General features: G+C 31.3%; 1 protein-coding gene across 3 annotated transcripts in view; it reads right to left on the reverse strand.

The window, feature by feature from the left end:
* Positions 1–2,133: 2,133 nt before the first annotated feature.
* Positions 2,134–27,581, reverse strand: part of Irbp (Inverted repeat-binding protein) — a 61,830-nt gene continuing 36,382 nt past the window's right edge. For all 3 annotated transcript variants that reach the window (XM_035348902.2, XM_035348901.2, XM_085814507.1), the window contains 6 exons: positions 21,973–22,190; positions 18,485–18,680; positions 16,879–16,956; positions 12,273–12,361; positions 7,639–7,728; positions 2,134–2,693 (listed from right to left, as the gene is read on the reverse strand). In XM_035348902.2, the coding sequence (XP_035204793.1) occupies positions 2,571–2,693; positions 7,639–7,728; positions 12,273–12,361; positions 16,879–16,956; positions 18,485–18,680; positions 21,973–22,190 (794 nt within the window). In that variant the 3' untranslated portion in view covers positions 2,134–2,570. The remainder of the gene's footprint in view (positions 2,694–7,638; positions 7,729–12,272; positions 12,362–16,878; positions 16,957–18,484; positions 18,681–21,972; positions 22,191–27,581) is intronic.

Below are 27,581 nucleotides of genomic sequence, written 5' to 3' on the forward strand. Positions count from 1 at the left end.
TGTGTGTAAAGTTTTTTCCAAAAAAAATTTTTTTTTTTATCCACCGAACCTCAAAGGGTAAAACTATTTCATTAAATCATATACTGGTAATTTATTTTAAAATGTGGCCTTTATAACAGGGTTGCCACGCTACCTGGAAAACCGGAAAAAGTCAGGGAATTCGAAAATTGACCAAAAAAGTCAGGGAATTTATATATTTTAGTCAAAATCTGGAAAAGTCAGGGAATGTCATATGGCGACCCAAAAAGAGCAAGTTTTGCGCCAAAGTTGAAAGCGATCACTTTGTTGGCAAATTATGTTTCGGATGAGCGTCATTCGGGCAGCTGGCGTAGAGCCAATTTTCGCAGCTCCAATCAGATTGTCTTTTTTAGAAAGGCAAAGCAAGTTTCCGTCAAGTATGATTTCTAGTAATCTTGAGAATCCTAAGACTCGCATGTGCAGTGCATGTTGAACTAAAGAAAATACCTTCCTATTCTCGTATACAACAAAATCGGTTTAATCCTAATATGCAGTACAAAGGAAGTGCCCTCCATGTACTTTGTTATAATGTAAGAACGTCTATGTAAAGAAAGAAAGGTTTCATAGACGTAATGTAAATCAATTTGCTATAGTGCTGCTAAAAAGCAGAGGGAAAAACTCACCAAGGGATCTGAAGAGGGAACCTGACGGTGAGAATTTCCCCCTCTGCAATATGTACAGGAAATTGTGGAGCATGTGTTAAGAAGAAATGTTCTTTGACTTTCACAATAATTTTATACTTGGATTTTCGTACTTTTTTGCTCAAAATGACTAATCTATTAATTAATTTACTCGCGCAAAAAACATTTTCTTTTCCTTTAAAGTTTAAATAAATTTAAAACGATACTCGTTTTATGTATTTTTGATAAACTTGACCTTCGAACTTCGCTAGCTTCGGTGACAGATATTTCGTGCATACGCAGCTGTTTGTTTCCCTCTATGTTGGGACGGAGCCATTCCTGTTACAGACAAGTTTTTTATCTTAACAATACATATTTTTTTATTCTAACCTCCATGTATGGTACACAGGGATTTGGAGACATTATGATGAGGAATAACAACAGTTAAATCCCTCTGTCTCTTAGTTTCTGTTTAAGAAGGTATTGGGCAGTATACCAGTCATTTTGGTATTGGCGGCAGTTTTCAAAATTTTACCAAGGCCGTAGCAAAGACTAGGATTTTACCGCAAAATCTTTTAATCTTTTTTTTCCTTTTAATAAATGCCTTATTTTTCATTTTATGACTATATTTGCCAAAATAGCACTGATTATTATAATTCAATTTTTAAGTAATTAACTTCATTTTAATATTATTTATATCATTTAATGTTCTTCTTTCCTCTAAATTTATTTATTATATTATTTATTAGTTAATAATACTTTCAAATTTCAGGCAATACTCTGGCATAATTCTGAAACTAAATCTAGCAGTATGATGACATACTATCACAAAATATCATGCACATATTTTTGCTTATGTATGCTGCTAAATATATAAAATACCAGAATTTATTTTAAATTATCATTAAATAGATTTCTTTCTTTCGTTTAGCTGCAAAATGTCTGCAAAAAAATTCATTTTTAAATCCAAATTGGGCACATTCTAATCTCAATCTTCAGGGGAGAAAACTCCTATTATAGCTATAATAGTAATGCTTTCGGGATTATATATATATAATAAGTCATATACAATTGGAAAATTTTTGTGTTTTCAAGTGGTATCATAATTAATTTACTTCTCAGCGCAGCCAACACGCACTATGCAGATAGACTGGAATTTTCTCAGAACACACCTGGAAAAGTCGGGGAATTTCATTCTCCTCTTTGAGTGGCAACCCTGTTATAAGAAACTTTAAGAAGATATTTAATAAGAATTATTTTTTACCATATTTCATTGATTGATATTAGAAACAATATCAAAAATCTACAGTCTCTTTTAGAATCGTTTTTTCAATTAATAATAAAATTATACAACAGAGAAAAACGCAATATTATTTCCCTTTTTCAATTTTTTCTGTTAACTAAAATGGAAAAAAAATATGTTAACATTAAAACAGATGCAAAGGAAAATTCTGTTATAAAAATTACAATTAAAGAATTAAGAGAAAAAAAAGAAGACATGTGTGACATACCTTTTATTTCATATATATACATACATAAAACACTTTTGAACATTCATATTACTGCATACAATAAAATGCTGAATTTCACACTACACACAGCATTTTTTTAATAAAATTCTAAAATGTGTCTGCATCATTTTCATGGCACACAGATGCAATTTAGCAAACAAACCCTACAATTGCATAGTATTTTAATTCTGAATACAAAAAAGCTTTTTTATTCATAGAAAAATGTTATGTAATATACATACAAATGTTCTTTTCTAAAATTTTTAATTACTTAAAGAATGAAAATATCCCAATTTGATTTTAAAATGAATTTTTACATAATCATATATATGTACATAAACAATATATTCACAGTTGCTAATATTATTTATTCAGTATTTATAAAATTATGTTTCAAATGTGATGTTTGAAAGTGAGAATTTTACTGTTCATGATAATATTGCTTTATAGCTTCCATAATCTCCGCTTTCTTGGCACCAGAAGGACAGCGAATACCATTTCTTTTACAAAATTCTTTTAATATATTAGCTTTATAGCGAGCCAACTGAAGGAAGAGAAAATCATATTGTCAAAAATAATTCAAACATTAAAGAATATATAATTAAGTTAATTCTGAATTAAACATATCAGTGATAAATGAGTAATTTATATTCACTACATAAAATACTTAGCTTAAATAACAATAATAAAAATATAATAAATTTTCTTGACATGAATGAAAGTGGTGGCTTTAGAAAGATAAAACACTGCTAACAACTTGGTATCATTAACATATATTTTAAATTTTAATAATAATAATAGTACAACACAACAAGCCAATATTCCTTAATAGATTTTTTTATCATCACAAATGGCAGCCAGGTTGTTAATATTATAGCTACAGTTTGAGCAGTATCAGCAGTTCCATTAATATATGCACTGCAATAATTATAGCTCTACAAATGTCTTCATATAAAAATGAATGAAGGCCATGAAATCAGAGGTTGGGAAAAATAAAAACTGCCACAGACTACCAAAGGATACATACATCAAAATAATACCTGTGGCTCTTGTGCTAACAAACTGCTTTATCACAGAATTGAGTAAAACAGTTTTCTACAAAAGCTATTTTGAAAATTGCTGTGAAAATCAAAATTTGATTATTATCAAGCATATTTCTGTGAAGGTTGCAGCTAATATCAAACTTATGAAAACATTATTTAGGTCATTTGTGTGTGAAAACTATTTATGCCTTATTGAGGTTGGTAAACAAATATTTAATAAAACAAATAACAAAAAAGATATTTTATGCTGAATGATTCATTTCATGTTTTGGGGAAGGAAGTGCTAAGCATATTTCTTTTTAACATAAAATTCTAAATGTACTATATTCAATAATCTTACTACTACTGAATAATTTTAAAGATAGTAAAAAAATATTCTATTTAAATATAAAGATGAAATTGTTATAAGTATTTGGAGTTTGTAAAAGGAGGAAAGCACATTAAAAGAGGCAACTGTAAATTATGGTTTGGGAGATATCTGCCTAAGGGAAGGGATGGCTTCGTGGAGGACTGTCTAAAGGAAACTGGCTCGTATACACATTACACATGGGAAAAACCACGAAAATGCCCATGCAGCCAGCTCATTTGCCAGGATTCAAACCCCAGACCGAAGTACCAATGTTCAATAGTTTTACCATTTGGCTACTAGCGGGCCATTTGTATGTTATGAACAATGGTCCTGATATATTCTGAAAACAATTTGCATTCAGGTATTAAACAAAAGAGCTAACCATGGCAGCAAAGGTCACCAAACATCCAATATACATTTTCTCTGCTTTCTAGAAACACACCATTCCATGAAATCTTTCATAAGTTGAAATAAAAGAAAGCAATAATTAATCCTCTGAGTGGCAGAGTTTTTTGGATCTGCTCATAAAGACTGTATTTAAGCACATTATGCATTTGGATGATTTCCTTTTTGAACTGGAAATCATCGTGAGATTGCTAAAATCACTTGAAAGCTAACTAGACTTACACTTGATATATTTTAAAAATAACATTATATATTAACACTAGGTATAATTGATTGATCTATGCTAAAATCACTCATTTGAAGAAAAAAATAATAATAAATAAAACAATTTCAGCACACATTAAAACAGTTCAAAGTTCTCACACCTAAATAAATGAACAATATAAAAAAAAATCATTACAGAAAGAACAACAAAAAAGAACATAAGAAACAATTTCATTTTTGCTTTTACCTGGAGCATCGAGTAGACACAAATTAGCATTTACAACAACCATTTCTCTTTAATTTCATTCATGCCCAAAAGTTGTAGTGTTACTCAAAGAACATTAAAAAGTCGCTATTACACCCTTATGAAAAAGTTGCTATTACACAGAGAATTATGCAGAAATGATATTTACATTTCAATAAGGGACACTTCGACCTCACATACTCTCCAATCCACCTGGCTTATCACAGTTAATGAACATTATGAGAATTTGTATCAATTCAAAAGATAACTAACTGATCAAGGAAAATGGATGCTATCATGACTCTGATTCCTCTTACCTTCATTTGATTGTTAAAATCCTAAAGCCTGGCAGATAGCAGCCATACATGCCATGAACAAACAGATTCTCCCAGTGCTCCACTATTATCATCAATTTACTCATCCAAAACTAAGCCACTTGTAGATAGGATATTTGTTTTCTTAGCACTGTTATTGGAAATAAAAACTGGTGTCTTTACATTAATATGAAGCAGAGGAAAGAATATTTGAGATTTAAGCAAGCAAGATATTGACCAATCACAAAGCTGTATCTATAAGAGAATAAATGTGTTTGGTGGAATGAGGTTGACATAACCCATTAACACGATGCTTAAAACTTCATACTCAGTTCAGAATTTACATTTAGCAAACGCACTGGATCAATAAGGCAATCCAGCAAAAACAGCCTGAACTAGTGACATGATGTGATGATACTACAATGATCAGTTCCTTGTCACTAATCTGATTAAAATTATTATTCAAGAACTCGGTGGGAAAGTTTTATCATATTCACTATGGTTTTCTGATTTAATACCTAAATTATCATCTTTCCTGGTTGCTATTGAAGTGCTTCCTTCAGTAATAATATGGAGTTGAAAATGTGGCTCAATGTATTCTACAAAACATAGTATTTTTTAACACTGAAATTTTGATATTCTAATAAAATGTTGGCAAGCCTTGAAATATGAAGAAAAATTCATTATTGATGAACTTAGTCAAGTGTAGATGATTACAGTAGCTGAGATTTGGGAGGGAGCAGATATGCTTAACTGACAACCCAATGCACATTTTGAGATCTGAAACTGAAATTATATAATATCTAATTCTGTTTTTACAGAATAGATAGATTTTTGAAGGATACATGTAAAAAAGACATAGTATTAGTTGAAGAAAAGAAAGTTGGTTTTGGATCTAAAAAGTCAGCAACAATAATTTAAGAAAAATATGAAAATATTAATTTCAGTTTATTATGTTACAGAGTGTCCATTATTTACAGACCAGATAAAGAACTGCTTTAAATAATACAGAATAAGAGATTAGGGAGAGGGGAAACTAATTGAATATTTAGCACTTCAAGGGATTTTATATTAATATCCTGTAACATGAGAATATCAAGTCTGTTTTCAATTTACCTCCAAATTGTATTAAGAACATTTATGCAGTCTCATTATAGCTGTTTCTGTGGTCATTAAATTTTTTAATTCTTTGATGCTGCAAATCTCTGCAGCATAAACTCAGTTCTTCAGGTATCCCCAGAAAAAGAATTTGAGTGATGTAATGTCCTAAAAATGGGATGGCCATAAAATCAAGCCATCTCTACTAATCCAACGATTCAGAATGTTCCATCAAGGAAATTATGTACATGTATAGCTCAATGACAAGAATCCTATCCTATTGGAGAAAAGGTTTGGCTGCACCTCTAATTGCAGCAGGAAACAACCTCAGCATATCAAAATAAATGCTTGAATTAATTGATGACTACTAGAACAAAAAAAGGATCAATCTGTTATAAGTTAGTTCATACCAAACATTAACTTTAGGGTTACCTTGCTTAATTTCCCTTATGCAATGTAGGTTTTATTCCCCCCCCCCCAATCTTGAAGTGATGTCGATTAACCTCTCCTGAAACAAGAAATGTTACTTCATTGCTAAACAAAATTTTATAAAGAAATCTATCATAATTACTGATACGGTCAAGAATGTCCATACAGAAAATTCCTTACAAATGGCTCGATTATTAGGTTTCATTTGTTGACAAATCTGTCATTTAAACACAGCCAGTTTCAACTCTTCATGAACAACTTTCTGAACAGTTGACATTGCAAATTGATTTACTGGGACTGTACACAAACACATCTTGAATGGTGGAAACAGTTCATCATCAAGGCTTGGCCTTTCCACCCTCCTTTATGCAAAATATGTTCACATCTTTTATTTGATTGTTTCATTGGTAAGGGTTCATTAAATTTATCAGAATTGCATCTGAACAGTTTTCAGAGATTTCATTTCCCATAGCCAGAGAACACACATTGCCTTTTTCACTGCATGACACAATTTTGTACATCAACAAACATCCTTGCTGCCATTCCCAAAATTTAGAACAAATGAAATTCCTAGCTTTGTCAACTAATACCTTTAAACAATAGATCATTGAAACCTTCTCTACCAATTGCATGTATCATTGTAATGATGCTGGGAATCTTAGAACTTCAGCTACCTTAAAACAATTAGCAGTTTTATGTGACATTAGCTACATATGTTCTGCCTGGCATTGACATCTGCATTCCATGTTTCATAAGGTTCCATGTTCATCTGCATTCCATGTTTCATTCCATGTTCATGTATTCTCCATCTTCAATAACTTTAGCAAGTCCTTGCTGGAATACTTGAGCAACTGATTCATCTGCACATGCAGTTTCAATTTTTGTTTCATCTGTACATGCAGAATTTCTATATTATGAAAAGCATGCATTATAGGAAGTCCACACACTTCAGTGTAAATGCTTTCACTTTGAACTTTAAATGCATTCCAAAGCTACAGAATATGGGTTTCAATTCCAAATTTTAAACAGATAGAGTTTAAAAACTGGTGCTTCATTCTCTTCCACTAGTTATTATGCAATCTATTCATGTACACATGTACTACTATGTCACCAAAAAATACAACCAAATTTTTTTTTTAGAATTTGGGGCGGGGTGGGGTGGTTCTTAGAAACTGGCCTGGCCTGCTCATGTTAAATCAAAATGACACGCATAAAAAATGGCATGAATATTTTCAATTTGTGTAAAAACATAATTACATCAACTTTATGATTACCAGACCTTTATAAATCAAATTTACTGTTAACAGATCTTCTATATATGAAGATCATATATTCAGATGTAGCATATCCGGTTTTCTGAATATTCAAAGCATAAGCATTAAAAAGAAGGCTGCATATTTTACCAATCCATTAGTAGCTTCATGCTCTAAACTTAATGGAACAGCATCTTCATCTAGCCTCGGTCTCTTCACAGATGGTGAATATGTAGATGTCTAACAAAGAAAATTAAGTGTAATAATTATTTTCTTGTATAATAAAAGATTTTTTTCCTTTTAATTTGTCATATAAGAAAGTTAAAGCTGTTTCAATTCCAAATTATAAATTACATTCTGCTTTAGAAATTAAAGATGTTAATATAATGGTACATTTAACAAGATTAATACAGAATAATACTGAAAAAAAGTAATAATAACTCAGCTAGTTATCTTGTAAAATAGTTTTCAATATTTATTTTGGAAGCTTTTAGTACTTTTTCTATTAGATATTTATACAAAGCAACAAATGGAATAAACTTTTATCACATGAAATTCAGATTAATTATAAACAACATATCTTGATATATTTGATAGACATATCAACAATACTTATAACACTTTCTGTTAATATATATATATAGCTTCATAAAATCGCACTACGAATTTTTAACAAAACAGAAATTGCAATACGTATATATATATTTATATATATATATATATATATACATATATTTTTCTAATTTCAGTGTCTTTTGGTGCAACAGAAATGTCAACAAATTTTTATCACTTTCAGATGCTAAACAGATGAAATCAGCAGTACGTGCTGAGCAAGGGGGGTTACATGATTAATACACATCAGCAGTACGTGCTGAGCAAGGGGGGTTACATGGCAACACTGCTATATACAGTCAAAAGCCTTTAATCCGGATGTCCATAATCCGGACCTCAAAGCTACAAACTTTCTGCGCATGCGTAAACTCATACTGCGTCTACGTACGTGCATAATACATTTATGCATGCGCATAATACGTTTATGTATGTGCATTTAATGTATAACGGACAGTATAAGCTAAGCTAAAATTATCTAATTATCTACTTTAGTTAATGTTGCAGATTGCGTTATTCCTTAATCTTCTAATTGGATCCGACTTATTATTTTTTGCAGACTGTTAGAGCAATTTTATAAAAGTAAGCTTGAACTTTCGATTATGTCAAAAAGAATTTCCGATTCTGGAGCTGCTAAAGAATCTGCAAAGTGAAAGCATGTTTCGATGTCCATCAAACAAAAAGTGGAATTGCTGCAAAAAAAATGGATAAAGGCGTATCCTTTGTTTCTCTAACCATTCCGAAATCTGTTTATCAACTTCACGCTGCTCTGCCGGGGGGAAAGACGTCGCGGCGCGCAATGAACTGGAAGTTGATCTGTCAGCACTATCCTTATCTTCAGGGCAGATGTTTTTATTTTATTCAGCTTATAATTCCTTACTAAATGTAGTATTTCATATCGATGTACTCCGTCTTTGATATGATTTAAATCAAATTCCTCGTCGTTATAAATATCACTAATACACATCAAATAGTTTTCTGGTTGCAATTTTCTAATTTTGACTATGCGTAATGTATGCTTTACGCATGTGCATTGAAAGAAATGTTTAAGAAAGTAAATAAATAAAGCTTTTTTTTTTTTTTTTTTTTTTTTTTTTTTTTTGTAAATTTTGATACCTTTTAGATCATAATAGACATATCAACAATACTTATAACACTTTCTGTTAATATATATATATATATATATAGCTTCATAAAACTTTCTGTTAATATATATATATATATAGCTTCTGTTAATATATATATATACAGCTTTCATAAATTACCATTTCATATTTTTAATTTTATAATTTCTGCATGCCATCTTACCAGATTTAAACTGATGATCTATACTCCGGAATCGCCGAAGTCCCGACGAGTCCGGATTAAAGATTTTTGACTGTATATTTCACTATATGTCTTATCAGATATGTATTTTTATATGTATGTATGAACATAAAAATAAAAATTACCAGAGACTTTATTTGAAGTCTAATGATAATGTAATTGACAGATACTGTATTTATCAGTTTTTTGCACATTTGTGTTCATTGCTTCTCTGCACATTATCCTGGTTATGGAACACACAGTTGAAAAATAATTGATAATCATATTAACTAAAGTATATACACTTTTTATTTCTGAGATAATACATAATTATATCATCATATGATTTACACGATATGAACATAATTTATGAATGACTGTGAGGATTTAAATATCAGCCATAGAGATTTTTTATCTTAGTCATAAAAGTTCCTTTTCATGCTTTTTTAATTATTATTTATGCACAGAAGAGTATTTATAACCCATAAATTTAGACAAGGAAATGTTTTTACCAACTGAAAGCTTGCAGCAAGAAGGGCCCAGCTCCACATTTTTAAATTTTCGGAAATTTTTTTAAAAAATTCCGTTATTAACTTTTTTTCTAAACATTTGTCCTCATCAAAAGTGCTAGTAAAAATGATTTTTTATGGCTGCTCCAATGCAAAGAACGGCTTCTTTTAAAACAAAAAACCATGAACACAACATCTATCAAAGTGAAGCTGGCTTTTCTTGCTGCAAGCTCTTCAATTCACAGATTCACCAGTGAGCAGGTGACTTTTCATGGGTGTGCAGATATCAGAAAGTACCAGATACACATATATGTAATGTCTGACAGGCAGACTTATACAGACCCATCATACATTTTAAATTGGCAGAATGCAGAATTTGGCCCTTACTGATGATGAACTTGATTGTTATAACCAGAGTTGTATTTATCTGTTAAATGGACATACTCTGAAGGTAAAGAATTAAAGAAGTCTTAAAGTAAAGACTGCATAAATTAATATGGAACACTGACACTAAAGAGCTACATGATTAAAATTAATTACATAACTCTTAACTCTGATTTACATAATATGTACACAGTTCATGAGCAACCTTAATAACTATCACTAATCTCTCTGTATGAGTTATTCAAAGGCTCTCCCCTAAGGTCTCTCAAGTTCTTTGACATAATTAAATAAATAAAAAATAAACCTCTTTAGATGTTTGTTCTCTTTAGTTTTCAGAGTCGCCAGTGTCGAGATCAAAGTGATCAACTTAATGACCACCATCTGCCAAAATAATCAAAAGTTTAAAATGTGATTTCATAAAAATGTTCCTTTTGACATGCTGTCCCACATAGGTATAGAAGATGTGATAGTGGTTTTACTGACAACATCACACCTAACCACGACATTTTCCCATAGCCTGTCCTGTGAACTTACAATGATATTGTGATCTAGCATACATAATTTCAATGGACCAATGCTCATGACCTCGAAGTTGTGTTTCCATTGTATTTAGAAATTAATCTTTAATTGCATCAATCCAACACATTGTGCACACTATAAAAAATGTCCGAACTGCAATGCAATACATAAACTGTATTTCCCTAACAAAAAGGCTTGTCTTTACAATTCACATAATTCATTCCTTAAGGTGGAAACAACAATTTTTTTAAATATGCTGGAGCTGCCAATTTAAATTTATTAATTACATAAATTTTTGCCACAAAGAAAAATTAATCCAACTATAGACTCGACATTTTTTAATAACAGTCACATTTAATTCAATGATACAATACACTACTAATCAGAAGCTATATTATACTTTTCATCAACATATTCTTTTGTATTACAATAAAAAGTCTGAGATCTGAAGCTATTCTGGCCTCGATGACTTTGGAAAATTCTGTATTTCTGATCATCTATTTAAAACTAGAAGAAATTATAAAATTAAAAAATAATTAGAGGTATCTCTAATTAATTAATCTCTCTAAGGTGTCTCTAATAACAAATTAATTAGAGTTGTCTTTAATTAATTTTTAATTTCTCCAACTAACCTCTCTAAGTCTCTAATTAAGTAATCTCTCTAGAGTATCTCTAATAATAAATTAATTAGAGGTATCTCTAATCATTTTTAATTAAAATTACTAGTAGAAATTATAAGAAAAAAAAAAGGTTGTTTGTGAAATAATGAAGCATCTGTGATCTTTTAACAAAAATAACCCCCCTTCCCAAAAGTGCTCAATGTTAACATTTATGAACATTTCTTTCAACATAAGTTGCTCAAGCAATTTAATTTAATATGTGAATACTTTAATTTTATTGACATGCATAACTTGTTCCTTTACAAAGCTCCATTGCTAAAGTCCTATACTTGCTAAGTCAAGAATTCCTAGTTAACTAAAATCTTTTCATTCTCAACAGCCTCTTTATCACTTTATCACTTTATGAGGGTTATGATAAAGAGGCTGTTCATTCTCAACAGCCTCTTTATCATAACCGGTAGATATATTTTCAAGATTTGAAACCCTACTACAAATTTTGTTGTCTGTTAATGAATGGATTACTGTAATTGCACTGAAGCCTTTAGCTATGCATCTTAATTTAACACTTTGCATTTTTTCACATATCCCCTTCATCAGAAAATTTCATGGTTCCTTTCTGTCAAAACCACTTGGTGCTCTTTCCCCCCCCCCCTTGGCCTTTCTTGGTGCCTTTGTTTTGGCTCTTTTCCTAACACAATAACATTTTTCCTCTGAACTTTACTATTAAAATTTTCCTATGTACATGAAATGAGAGTGAAAGGAAATTATCAAATATTATAGTTTCTTGCAGTAAAAAACAGGTTAATATAGCAAAATTGAGATTATATTTATCACTTACACTAGGATCAGGTACGTTGGGACAAAGCAATAATTTAAATTCTGCTATTAACTTCCCAGCTCTTTTCTCAATGACATCTTTAGTTGGCACTAAATACAAAGAAATAATTAATATTAGAATCAATTTTTAAGTTTTTTGAAATAATTTTCTGAACTGACACTTATTTCAGCATTTGATATAAAATTGTGTATAGAAGTACTTATCATAAAGCATTTTCTATACTAAAAAATCTGAATAATCTTCAAAATACTTGGAAAAAAGAATAAAACATAACATCTTTTTTCGGTTTCTGATCTCAAATTTGCCGGGAGAACGAAACACGTTTTCGAAGCATATTATCACTATTTATCGAATCATATTATCATTATTTATCAAAGCATATTATTATACTATTATTTTTGAAGCATATTATCACCTTTTATGAAGCTTCAATTCATTTTCCTCTCATGTGCTCTGAATTAAAGTTTCAATAAAGGGAGATTAATTTTTATAATCTTGTATATATTTCCCTTTTTTGCATTTTTAGTTTTCCAATTTGTACTACTATGATAATTTTAATTTGGAAATGTATTGATTTTATGTATAACCCCTTTACAAGTAAGCAATTATTAATATTGTTGATGAATCGCCATGCTTTGACTACAATTTACTTTGAACTTTAGATGCTTTGAGTTTATTTTACTTCAATTTGCAGCTGTAGCACAGGATGGGTAACAAAAATGTGTGTTTGCATTTTAATTTGCTAATCAAATTTTTATTTTGACTCATGGAATCCTGGGTTTCTGTAGAACAGAAGTTGAAGACCATTAGTCTATAGATACATTGTTCACCATGTCTTCAGTGATGTCTGAACAGATGGAGAAAAGATTCCAGTCCAATATGAAACAGAGAGGCTTATAAATGGGCATTATCTCTTTATTTCTAAATGTTGTAGAGTCAACAGGTTTTCCAATGCAGGAGATATGAAAAATGTGCAGTGCCCTCACTGGAATTTGAACTCTGGGCCTCTTAATTACATGTCAGATGTGCTTTCAGTTACACCCTGAAGGCACATGGAAAGAAAAGCGACAATACTTACATACTTCCTCTTTTAAAGGGAACTAACTGGGATGAGTGGACCCAATCGCTAAAGCCTGGTGGTGACAAATTATCGTCCATCACCTTTTTAAGATAAAATCATCACCTTTTCAGTTTGGCACCACATTAGGTTTTTCAATGCAGGAGACATGAAAAACCTGCAATGCCTTCGATGGGATTCAAACCTAGAATTCCCGATTACATGTCAGACATGCTTCCAGTTGTACCAGAAAGGTATATGTAAAGAAGGGAGAAAATATCTTATAACATAATAAAAATAGGAAAATGATCGCTATTTTCTAGACCATTTTTGGTCTTAAATTTGGAGAATGGAAGCAAAGATGCTGAAACCATAGTGATACCAGTGCTCTGAAAGGTCCTTGTAGACTTAAGGAAGTAAATCTCCTCTCCAGTATTAAGGAAGAAAGAAAGATGATCACTTATCATTTGTTCGATTTGCCTACCATGTGAGTTTTTATCTCTGCTTCCCCAAACTGTGGCCACAGAAATCAACAAGAAAAAATAAAAGATCTAGGCAACTGCGCTATTAAACTTCCAGCTAATAGATGGGAGCAATCATTGGGAGGCAGATATATGGAAAATACTGAAATCACCTTTTGAATATTAAGCTGCACTGCAACAGCTTGGAGGCAAGTGGGCAGATGAGGAATACAATGATCCCTCGTTTTTCGCGGTTAATGGGGGACCAGAATCCTCCTCGAAAGCTGAAAAACCAGGAAGTAGGATTTGCCCCTAGGAATTTTCGTGTATGCAAGCACAAGAATGTTTTAAATATATAAAGAGTATTGATACTTCACGCATTTAAGACAAAAATTACAGTAGTATACGTATTTACTTAAACGTGTCAGTGCTAATTAATAAGGTTAATTACAAAACCTTATGCAATAATAAACAATCAACATTGCTTCCTGAGAGAGGGAAATTCTTGTGTTGGTGGTGAAGGAAAGGCTCTCACTTGACTCTAGAAGCTTTAGGCTCACTCGGAGACTCTTCTGTTCGAGGAGCTGACGGTAGAGCCGGGGGCTTTTACCTTGCAGAGAAACATGGCGATGGGTAGTAGTTGTTTGTTTTTTTTTTTTTCTTGAGATGACAAATTTCTCTGTATTCTGGATTCAAAATTCCTCTGTACAAGGACATAACCCCGTCAACACGACTGCTGAACTCGACAGCTCGAACTATATTGTCGTCAATGTCTTGTGCAAATTGTTGCATCGCTCTTGCCATGTTGCAGATTCTTCAGGGTAAGGCCATGTTTTTCAGTTTCTTCTTCATCTTCATTTTCTTCCTCACTTGCAGACTTTGTCATCTCAAGGAGGTCTTCATTGGTCAGTGGGTCCGAGTGGCAATCGATAAGGGTGTTGATGTCTTCTTTTGTCATGTCGACAAACCCTTCATTCCTTATGATATGAGCCAACCTCACCGCCTTCTCCATCGCTGAGTGATGAACTTCTTCAGGGGTGAAGCCTGGATTGTCATGCACCACATTCAGCCATAATTTCTTCCAGCCAGAATTTATGGCCTTTATGAGAGCTACGAGTCAATTCATCTTTTTCTTTGACATGCAGGGATCCTTCTCTCTCGCACATCAACTTGAAATAACGCTCCTTTCTGCAATGTGGCTGCCGACATGGGTGTATTTTTTTCATTTTTATTTTTTGATGGATACTTTGGAAAAACCTGCAAAGCACTAAAACCGCAAAACATGAAGCGTGAAGTGGCGAGGGAACACTGTACTTCCTGGATAGTCAAGCGATGTGAAGAGACTTAAGCACAGCTGACACAGTCATTACTAACCTATCTTTTCTAAGTAACACCTTCAAAGCTTAAAGTGTTCTCCAGGTTTCAGAAGTGTTTCTTTTCTTGTAAAACAAATAAGATGATTTTCTTGTAAAACAAATAGGATGATGTTGTCAATAAGCTTTTATGTCTGTGAAATTTCACGAACAGCTGTATGACCAACAACCAACAGACTTCACAGGCATCAGTGTGCTTAATTTAATTTTAAAATGTACCAAATACATCATACCATATCCGTGATCTAACTGTTGCTTAATAGTGAGCATGAGTAGATCACCGTAAGCTAAATACTTTGACAGGTACCAATGTCTTCCAATTTAATTTTATATTTAAAACTTACCAAAATTTATTGCATGTCTGCTACAGTAACTTATGGACAGACCGCTAGTGACCAGCAACCAACAGCCTTGACTAGCATGGACTTGTTTTTGATTTAGTTTTAATTTAAAAATCTACTTAATTATGCCAATACATACCAGTCACCTGTTGGTTAACCAACAGTTGCTATCAAACTGCAGGTCACCAGCAACTAAATGCTTTGATGGAAACTAATCTCCTTTGATTTAATTTCCTTTTAAATATTTATCTAATTCAACTGCACTACAGTGGTGATCTATGGGTTCAATGCCAGTAACAGTCAATCTGTACATCAGCTTGACCAACAAAGATCTGTTTCAATTTCATTTGAAAAAACCCCATACTAGTTATATGTGGAATGATACAAAATGACCATTATTCGGTAGTTATCAAAGATCAGCAGCCTCGATGGGTAACAATGTCCTTCGATTTAATTTTGATACTAGATATGTTTTTGGAGTTTTAGCAACACACAGCATGTCACTCATTAGCTCTAGTTGGCTATTAACCATGTACAGGGTACCCGTCTGCTTAACTGGTACACCTCCCTGAAGTGGTGCAGTTAAAGTCTGACTGTTACCACAAAAACCTAGAAGTATTTGTCAAATTCACCACACATTTCAGCCTACTGCACAGTTTATCACAAAGTTTGTATCTCCCAATCTGAACTTTTTAAACTAATGCATACTGGTGTGTTCATTTATATTCCATGCTTGACACATTCAATGAACTGACGTGTTGCTGACAGGCCGATTTTAAATTTATACAGAAAACAACCATGAATGAGCTGCTTTGATACCTCCATTTCTTTTTGACACTGGATAAGCTGTCATTAATGTACACGCACAGTGTGTCTATATTAGCATTAAGAATATGGGACTAAAGGACAGAGCAATGAAGGTTAGTGTTAACATTAAACTAACCTCTATCACATCATAACTTTTCTGAAGTGTGAATCACTGCGTTTCACACTATCAAACATGATGCCAAAAATGGCAAGAACTTTTGTTTCCTTATAATTCCAATGCCAATTCCTTTTCAATAGCTGAATAAAGCTTCAATTCTATATTTTGATGATATAATATATGCTAAAACAATGTGCTAATGATGGTGCTTATATATATCATGTTTTACTTCATTTTATGTGTACTTCATCAAGTTTCTTTAAACTGTTTCCAAGATCTTTCAAACTTTAACAACTTCAGCAATGCTGCAGTTATCCTTCTAGATTTTATCCAAAGCAAATAAAAACTGGTTTCGTGTGAAGTAAGAGATTTCCTACATTTCGTTTGACATAAAAATAATAATAATAACTCTTTCCGTGAGAATTATCAGTAACATTATTAATACTTACAGGTATAATCAATAATTTCTTCTGGTGCATCTCTATTCAAAGCTAATGCTTCTATGTTCCTCCAGTGCTTCTGCAAAACTAAAATAATTCAAATGAAGATGGATTTATTTGCTTTATTTCATTTAATAAACACTTACACAAATGTAAAATAATTTTTAAAAATTAATTAAATTTCAGTAATCTATAAAATTTTATATACATTATAAAACTTTAAGTTACAGTTTAAGGCATTAAATGAAGTTAAATTAATAGCTCTGAGATTACTTGCAAACAGTTCAATTAATAACTGATTAAATAACAAAAGAAAGAATTTATCCTTATGCATATGCAGTCCCAATTACTTAAATCTAATTTGTTTTATGCATGCATTTCTAGTAATCTAGAATCAAAAAGTCAGAGCAATTCACAGCCTCTCTAATTCAAATATTATTATGCCTTTTTTTTTTTTTTTTTTGATAAAATCAACAATTTATATGACATTAATCTTACATAAATCTAAAATAATGCCCATGATTCAAAATTAGTAACATTTAAAATGCCAATCTGCTTCACAACAAATTATTGCATTAAAAGAAGTGCAAATTAATTTTATATAAACAACTGTTACTAAGTTAGGCAAAAGAGCTTATGTTGCAGAAAAAAGCTATGCTGTTATCCTTAAATGCACTGTATTTCATTTTAATGAAATTTAGTAACAAGTTATTTATAATTTTAGCATTTACTATAAATTCTCCTTCTGTTTCATCACCAGTATGTAAATGAGTTAGATAGTTATTTAAATTTAATTTTTGACATTTAAGACAGACAGTGTTTCTAGCCTGCATATGCAAACTACGCTTAATTTCTGCCAGCTCCGATTCCAGCCAGCTGTAATTATTCGGCTTTGTGATATCACTCCTGCACTTGAATTTGATACACTGGTAGAGTTACTGCGCCAGCTTAGGGTAAGATTTATATCTGCATACTTTAACTACTCACGTTTTAATTTGAAATTGCCTGTTTCTACTTAGTTGCATCATTTTCGGCTGTGGTTGATTTTGTTAGCACAAAAATGTGCATTGATATTCTAAAACCTTCACAAGACTTCTTAGTTTCTTTTGACCTAGTAATAATTTGCTTTATGTCTGTTAGGAGTTTTGGACTTATTAACTTTTAAGTAAAACCCCAAAAAACAAAACTGAATTTTGTCAAATTTCAATAGTGTGCACTCTTGCACTGAATGACCCTGTTAAACAGCACAAATGTTTCATAAACAAAAACTACATATATTTTTTACTTCATTATTTAACTTTTTATGCAAAATCTAATTTAAAAATATACAAGCAATTATTTTTACTGGTAAGAAATGACCCTTACATTTCATCTCTCCTTCAGTGCATTTAATATCATTTTTGCATTTTCAGACAAACAAATTAATCTTAATGCCTCTATCATCTAACTCATTTTATTGGCAAATATTTTAAAATATTTCAAATGCTATTTTATACTTGAAGTTACAATAAAGTCTAAACATATTTTAAAGACATTTAATTTATTCTTATTTTTTATTATTATATTTGCACTGTTCAGTGAAAACTAAGAAGATTCCATATCAAAGAACACATACCAGGATTTTCAAAGGATTCTGGATGATATGCAAATTGGAGTTTTTTTATTATTTCTTTTGATTTTTCAACTAAGGCTTCTGATGGATGGTGCTTCTTTTCAATTTTAATGCTGCGAATGTCTTCTGTATATGGAAGATAAATTACATGGAATCCAGGTGGGATAGTCTGCAAACCACGTTCATCTACATGCTCTTCCTGTAAATATAAAGTGAATAACTACTTTAGATGTGCTGGAACTTCTGGAGAGCAAGTGTGAAATATTTTGAGAGCAGATAATCAAATTACTTTTTCAGGGGCACAGAACTGTTCATTAAATGATGTGAAAAGTATTATCTATATACAAGAAGATCCTACTGAAAAATAAACTATGAAAATTTTCTCTGTTTCTTTTATAAGTGCTGCAAACTTTTTAATCTACTAAAATATATTTGTGTACCCAGTTATTTTACTGCAAAATCATCATACAATATTAAAATAAGATAAATTTCAATGAACTAACATCAAAATTATAACATTCTATTCAACCCCCCCCACACACACACACTTTTTTTTAAGTCTTCCTTAATATTTTTCAGAGTTGCAAATAATTTGAGCATGTGATTTATGTAAAGCAGTATATAATGATGCACATTTTTGTGTTGAGATTTTTAATTTCCTTCTCTTTTCAGTACTATCATTCTGTAAACCATCTCCTTACAGAAAAGAGATAATGCACTAGTAGGCAAATGAGTAAAATTACAGAAAACATAGGATGAATGAGTTAAAAATCTTTGTGGTTTCCCCCAAACATATAATTTATCTTGAAGACCTTTAAAAATAAAATCCACTGAAGTGCATGTCTCTCAGAAGAAGTGAATAACTGATAATTCTAAACATTTTTCTTTCTTAACATGCAGTTTAAAAGAGTACCCTCTTTAAAAAAAAAAAAAAAAAAAAATCTTCTAAAAAGAAATTTTCTTAAAATAAAGAGAAATTTCAATACAGCTTCTTTAGTATCCCTGAATAAGTGAGAATTTTTGGAAAAGCTTCAGCAGCATACATTATTTCTTCTATAGTCCCATTACCATTTTCAGAGTAAAAGCACAGAATATCTGCTTAGTAAACATTTTTACTAGCAGCTAGTTTTTTGCACATAATCTGTCTCTTTGACTACAACTATCTTTAGCACAGGATTGGTCTGTTCAAAATAGTTTATAAATCATCATTAACAACCATAATTAAAGACTACACTATGGATTAAAGACCACTTTATTAACTATTAGTGATTAAAAGTTAATTAGGTGAACCTTGCTATTAACTTATTGATTTCCCATTCAAAGTTCCAAACACTTTTATAATAATTTTAAAAGTTATTTTTAAAAATGTTATGAATTGTGTGAACCAAAACTATCAGACAAAAACTATAGATTAAGGACTGAAACAAGGAAAATTCACAAGATATAAAAGCATCTAAATAATATGTAACATAAAATATAAATTTACGTATTTTTGTTTTATTTAGTAAATAAATATCCAAGGCATTGATCAAAGTATGACAGGTACTTAATTTCAGATGCAATATGCAGTCTATTACTAACAGAATAATGGAAGGATAAGTATTTATACTTAAAAAAAATAGGAAATTTCTGAATATTCCTCCATAAGAAATCCATTAAAAGCAACACAAAAGCAGGAAAATTGAATGCTTGCACAGAATCCCAGCTAAAGTACTGAAAAGACTAAGACAATATTAGCAGCTGTAAAATAGTGAGAGACAAGAAAAACTAAGTTTGATGATAAATACAGAAAAAACTTAAGCAAAACAATAAGCAAAAAAAAAAAAAAAAAAATAACAATGATAATAAATCAAATAATAAGAATCACCTATACAGTAAAACAAGAAAAAATACAGAGGAAGGGAAAAGTTAAATTAAAAGGAGAATTAATAAATAAGTGCCATTCACATATTTACATACGACATTCATTTTAAATACCTAGACACAAGAAAAAGATGAAAATTTTTAATCAATAGCTTATCAAGTAAAACTTCAAATAAATCTTAATATAACTAATACCGACAATAAAAAGAGATAATCGATTGATTGGAAATTGAAGTCCCCTTTGCTCAAAGTGATGCAGCGCTCCTATTTAGGGGTTGCCAGACACCACTTTCTCTGCTTCATGTTCTGGTCGTTACTGTCAAATTATGAGTTCTGCTAAACCTTTTTTAGAGCACACATTGCTTGCATTCACTGAAAAGATGAAGAGAGCAACTACCATCTTGTTCCATGTTATCTAGCTCAAGGATGTGTTAAATGACATGGGTACCACATAAATTTGTTAAATCAGTAATGGCAAATTTAAGCACAAAATCTTAAGAAATAAGTTCTTTAGGACATTTCTTAAATCTAGAGAAGAGCTCAGCCCCAGGGCCATTGATTGTTGAGCCCTGCAGAGACATAGTAAAAATTGAAACTCGGGTTATTTGCAGTAAAGCCTCTTGATACCCAAAAAAGGCTCATCTCCTTATGCTGATGCTGTGGAGGATGCAGTGAGTTTTGAACTGCTACCGAAAGCCCAAAATTAGATACCCTGCATTAAACGAAGTAGATGACACCATGATGCTCAGCAATAAGAAATGCCACAATAAGAACTGCAGGGTTTTTCCAGTCTGAAAACAAATGTCTTAATCAACAACAATTTAAAAGGAATGGGATGGTGAAACAGCATATGTTTGCTTGTTTAGGTTAATAAAGAAAAGCACATGATGGTTCCTTCCTTAAGATGAAGGATGCCTTTGAGCAGGACTTTTGAAATCTGTCTCCCAGTCTATTCTCAAGCATATTAAGATTGATATTATTATGAAAATAAAAAAAAATTACAATTTCATACCTGAAAGAGAAAAGGTACATTCTCTCTTTCAGAGCTTGCAAAATGAAAAAAATATGTTTCCAGATGCACAAAATAATTATGATACAGTGCTCAGGATTAGCAGGATGCATGTTTTGCATTTTTGTTTCTAAAGTCTAATGTCTATTCCTTTTCCCCAACAGTTAATAATTTTAATTTAATATACCTATTAAAAAAATCAGTGAAAAATAAAATATATAAAAAACTGAAAAATACTGAAATTGAATTTTATGAAGAAAACTGTAAGAAATTTAGAGTTCAATGACACCATTTTTTTTTCAAACCATTTGCTTTAAATTATTTTACTTTCATTATAACCATACTTCTTTTGTATATCTTTAACACTCTTACACCCCTATTTCTTTCCATTTATTTTTTAAAAGGAAAAAAATAAGTATTAATATATGAGCTATCGACAATTTACTTTTCATAATTTTAAATTAGTTTTAAGGCTTGGTAGTTCTTCAATTATGAATTAGTTTTTGACTGTCAATAAGTGCAAAATCACAAAAGCATATGAAGAACAATGTTGCATACTATTCAGCTTTAACTGCTTTAATGAAAACAGAAAAACTTACATAAACGAATTTTTAAATACCTGAGGCAAAAGAGCTACAAATCTTGGTGGATCATTCTGTCTGGCAATCATACGGCAAATAGGCACATATTCTCTTTTCAGGCATTGGATAAGAAGTGCAAGACATAACCGTATACTTCCTTGAATGGATTTTTCATCAGGGTATAAAAATAGAGATGGCTTTAAATGGTAATGTGGCTTGAGGTATAACTTTGGCTTAAATCCCATAAGTAATAAACCTAATAAATGAAAAAATATCCGTTTTAACTAATGTTCAATGAATTATTTAAACTATTTTAATAATTCTATTTTAATAATTTTAATAAACTATTTTAATAATTCACACTGATTCACACACAATTAGTAATTCACACTGATGTATTTAATATAAATTTTTTTAAAAACCATTAGCATAAAGGATATAAAAATGATGCATAAGTAAATTCAAAGATTATGCTATTCAGCAACAGTTAAACATTAACATGAATCATAGAATATTTAAGAAAACTTATGCTAAATATAAGGTTGATTACTCACTTCAGCATTGTAAAATACTTAGCCTAAAAGATGAGATCTACCTTCATGAACAATTTTTTACAGTCCACTGGCTGGAAATCCTACAATGCTAGGCCTTTTAGCTGCATATTTTATAACCAGTATTCCACAGTTTTAATAATTTATTTTCAATCTGAATTAAAGGAACTTACAGCACACTAGCAAATCTTGCTATATATGCTATTGCTCCATCAAAGGAGAATAATTATTTATCACCTAATTCTAAAGTACTACGCAATATAAGAACGAATGCAAAGTTTTTCAGCTCTTTACATTTTATGACTTACTTTAAAGGGAAAATAAATGAATTTTACTCATTATTTAACACTACAAAAATATGGGGCTACATTTGAAATTTTTAAAAGAGAAAATTGTTAAGATCGCAATCATATAAATACACAAATTGCCTATAAGCAACTATTTAGAATATTATCAGTCACAATCAGGAATATACAGTAAATTAGACAAGATCAATATTTAGACAAATTAACTAATTTTATGCTCTATGAAAGGAATAATGATAGTGGTGAATGAGATATCATGAAACTATCTCCCTGAGTGGCATGACTGATTTTAGATGGTCGTCAGATTTTGTGTCACTTGGTATACATTAGATTACAATATAAAGTATTTTGCTTTTTTACTTTCCTTAATGATGTAAATATCATTTTAATGAATGGAAGTTCAAGAAAGCATAGACTAAAATAAATAATTATACAAATTTAGTTAGTGAATTCTATATAATACAAGCAAAAAGCCATGCCACTCAGAGTCAGTCAAAAGTCGTTAATTCGGACACCCATAATCCGGACCTCAAAGCTAAAAACTTTCTGCGCATGCGCGTAAGACCTTTACAACTGCGTATATGCGTGTGCGCAAGCGCAGAATACGTTTTCGCGTGCGCGTTTAACCACTTAACAGTCTCTTTTTTTCTGATAGATTGTGCCAAAAAATATGCATATTTTTCAAAAATAATTTTATTTTAAAATCGATTATAGAAACTCAAATCAAGAGTCAAAACTATTATAAGTGTTGAATTTATGAAGTTATGATAATTTTTATTTACAACGAAAAATTACATTTTTACTTAAAATTGGCTTTTTTCCGGTGAAATAAGCAATCTGGGAAAACACTTTACAGAAATGGATATTAGAAAAGAGAATTTATTATTATACTTACATCTAATATCTTTTAAAATTCAGCTTTTGTATGAAAAATTTTAAAACACGGTGACAAGCATAGTCCAACATCACAGTCGGGACAAAAATATCTAGTTTCTTTTCTCACTCTTTTTCTGAAATCGTTTCTTTTAGAGCAGCACACAAAGCACTGCCTCGTTGGTCTCAGTTTTTTGTCGCTGGGAGCAATCACTTCTAAAAAGTGTCTTTCAGTCAATCGTAAGGGGATTGAGCAAAATTCCTGGTCGTCCTTTTTTTTCATTTACAACGCCGTGTCTTTCAATCAGGTGATCAATTATATCAAGTCTGAAATTCAAATGCAAATATTTTCCTCCATGCTTCTGGTATAAAACAAATGCATTCCACAGCAATACATCTAAAAGGTGGAAGAATATTTTTTTGTAATATTTCTTTCCTCTCTTCTTTGTGACTGGATAATTGGTGAGATGCTGATCCATTCTATCAACACCTCCCATGGTATTATTATATTCCATCACTACCTTTGGTTTCTTTCTAACTTCATCCTTATAAGATGGGACTTCAATCATTATAGGGTTGTGTATTGTGGATAATAGAGATACAGCTTTCTTATCCATCCATTTCATTAGACAGACTTTCCCTCTTTGGTACACACAGATTTCTCCTAATTCTAATTTTTTCTTCTGTAATTCTTTTGGGACGTCCTTTTTGGCAAGTCTGAGGGTTCCATATATATCTGTTTGATGGTTGATAAGGGTATCTGCAAGTTCTGGTGATGTGTAATAATTGTCTGTCGTTAGGCAGTATCTTTATTCAATACTGGCTGCATAAGTGGCATCACTACTTGAGAGAACTTGCACAAATGCTGGTAATTATCATCAAAAAGTGTATCTTTCCCAGTGTATATAATAAGTTGATACACATAACCTGACTTCGATTCACATAAAATAAAACTTTTTATGCCGAAACGTGATCTCTTTAGAGGTATATACTGTTTCCAGCGTAATCTTCCCTTGTACAGCATCAAACTCTCGTCGATTGTAACATCTCTTTCAGGTGTGATAGTTTCTCGGTAACGAGTATTCAAATGCTTGATGATCGGCCACAGTTTCTGCAGTTTGGGACACTCATGTGCTTTAGCATCAAATTCGGTATCATCAGAAAAATGTAAATACCGGTGAATAAGATAAAAGCGTCGGTAACACATTATTGTGGAAAAAAATGGAGTTGATGTTGAATGTCTCTTACTCCAGTATTGCTCAAGATCAGGCCTTTTTCACAATTCCTTGTAAAATATTCAAAGCAAGCAACACTTGAATTTCGTGCTTTGTTGTTGGTTCCCATTTTTTTTTGCTCTGTTTTTCCTTCGTAGATTACTACTCCGAATGGTCCGATCTGCATATTTATTGGTTTCAGAAACTATAATTTCAAGAAGATTATCATCAAAGAAAATATCAAGAAATTGTAGAGTTCCATTACTTAGATCAATATTTACATAAACAGCTGGATTTGCTGTGAATGGAAATCGAGGTGGAGGTGAAGGAGGATTTGTTATATCTAGTTCACAAAAGTTTCGAACTTGAGTTAGGTCATCCGAACTTTCCGTTTCCTCATCACTTGAAAAGTCCGAAAACGAACTTTCATTACTTCCGGAATCATTTATAGAAATTTCAGATTCACTGTCTGATCCACTGTAAGAGTTATCATCTGTTATGAGATGTTCATTATCACTCATTCTTCTACTTTTCAGCTTCAAAAGAAATAGAATTTGCAGCGAAGTAAGCAGATTGAGTCAAAACAAAATTCGCAACTTTTCCGCGTAAAAGAAAAACAATAAAAGATAAACTAGAAACCGGATTTGCAATCAGACCTTTACTGGACTACTAGAGCCATCTGTTAGAAGCATTGCAAACTAATCAAGCATAAAATTCGGGCAAATCATTGCAATAGAGGAAAAAAATCAGTCGCACGAGCGGCGCTCGGGCAAAACAGGGAAGGCCCCTTTTCAAGTACCCGAACGAGGGAAGTGGTTAACGTATAACGGACGGTATAAGCTAAAATTATCTAATTATCTATTTCAGTTAATGTTGATGATTGCGTTGTTCCTTAATCTTTGAATTGGATCCGGCTTATTATTTTTTGCAGACTGTAAGAGCAATTTTATAAAAGTAAGCTTGAACTTTCGATTATGTCAAATAGAATTTCCAATGCTGGAGCTCCCAAAGGATCTACAAAACGAAAGTATGTTTTGATGTCCATCAAACAAAAAGTGGAATTGCTGCAAAAAATGGATAAAGGCATATCCTTTGTTTATCTAACCATTCTGAAATCTGTTTATTAATTTAACGCTGCTCTGCGCGTTGGGGGGGGGGACGTCGCGACGCGCAATGAACTGGAAGTTGATCTGTCAGCACTATCCTTATCTTCAGGGCAGATGTTTTTATTTTATTCGGCTTATAATTCCTTACTAAGTGTAGTATTTCATATCAATGTACTCCGTCTTTGATATGATTTAAATCAAATTCCTCCTCATTATAAATATCACGAATACAAATCAAATAGTTTTCTGGTTGCAATTTTCTAATTTCAGCTATGCGTAATATATGCTTTACGCATGCGCGCGTTGAAAGAAATGTTTAATAAAGTAAACAAACAAATATTAAGCTTTTTTTTTTTTTGGTAAATTTTGATACCCTTTAGATCATAATTGCTCATTATTTTATAAATTACGGTTTCATATTTTTAATTTTATAATTTCTTCATGCCATCTTACCAGATTTAAACTGATGATCTATAATCCGGAAAAATCGACAATCCGGAATCGCCGAAGTCCCGACGAGTCCGGATTAAAGACTTTTGACTGTACTACCATATGCTAATAAAAAAAAAAATGTCAAACAATAAAAATTTTGATGTTTTAGATATTTTTTAAAGATCATTAAATTGAAATATAGCAAAAAAAAAAAAAAAAAAAATTGAAAACTAATTAGCTAAAGTGATTATTTGTCCACTTTAGTGGTAACACATACGTTAAATAAGTTCAGTTGAATTATACTCATATTTTAAATGAAATGCTGACAAAATTGTATTAACTATTATAATAAATATAAATTTATATTAAATTTCTTCTATATATAGTTGTATGCTGCATAGATATTGAATGAATTGCCATTTTATCATCAACCTGTCAGTTTCATTTCCGTGGATGTTATAACATCCGGTAACAATTCACTCTTCTTAAGCCTGAATTGGGCCAACACAGCTATAGAAGATAGCTACATTTTTTTTTTTTTTTTTTTTTTTTTTTTTTTTTTTTGGTTTATTTCGCTATGGCAAAACATGCGAGAGCTATATGTCTAAGGGAAGAATCATATCCTTGTTACACATGGGGAAAACCATAAAAATACCCATGCAACCTATTCGTCGGGAATCAAACTAAGGTTGAACTGCTCCATTTTTTGAGTGAAACAGACACACAGACCTAAAGATAGAGACCTAAAGAAACTGCATAGATGTCAACTATGATATGAAAACCTGGAGAGATTCTCTTTTGAAAGTTGGGAGTTTCTGTGAGATCTTCACACTGCATGGCAACTTTATTTCAAGATTTCCAAATCCGATTCAGGCTATGGAATTATCCGCCATATGATTCTGATATAGAATATATTAATATTTAATTAAATATTCTAAATTTTATGTTCTTTGGCTAATTTTATTTTGTACTTTCCTTACAATTTTACATTCAGAAAAACCTGAAAAGAGAAGCAGACCTTTTATTTATCAAAGTACTCTTAAATACAATGAAAATAAAATTAATAATTAATGTAACTATTATTGTGTAGAAAAATTTGGTAATGTATCAAATATTGTTGTAAAATATAATTAAATAGAAATATTAGCTGATAAATACTAGCTGAA

Source organism: Stegodyphus dumicola, chromosome 4, assembly GCF_044657685.1.
Source record: "Stegodyphus dumicola isolate Sdum_Otavi_A_Nest chromosome 4, ASM4465768v1".
In the NCBI taxonomy this organism is placed as follows: Eukaryota; Metazoa; Arthropoda; class Arachnida; order Araneae; family Eresidae; genus Stegodyphus; species Stegodyphus dumicola.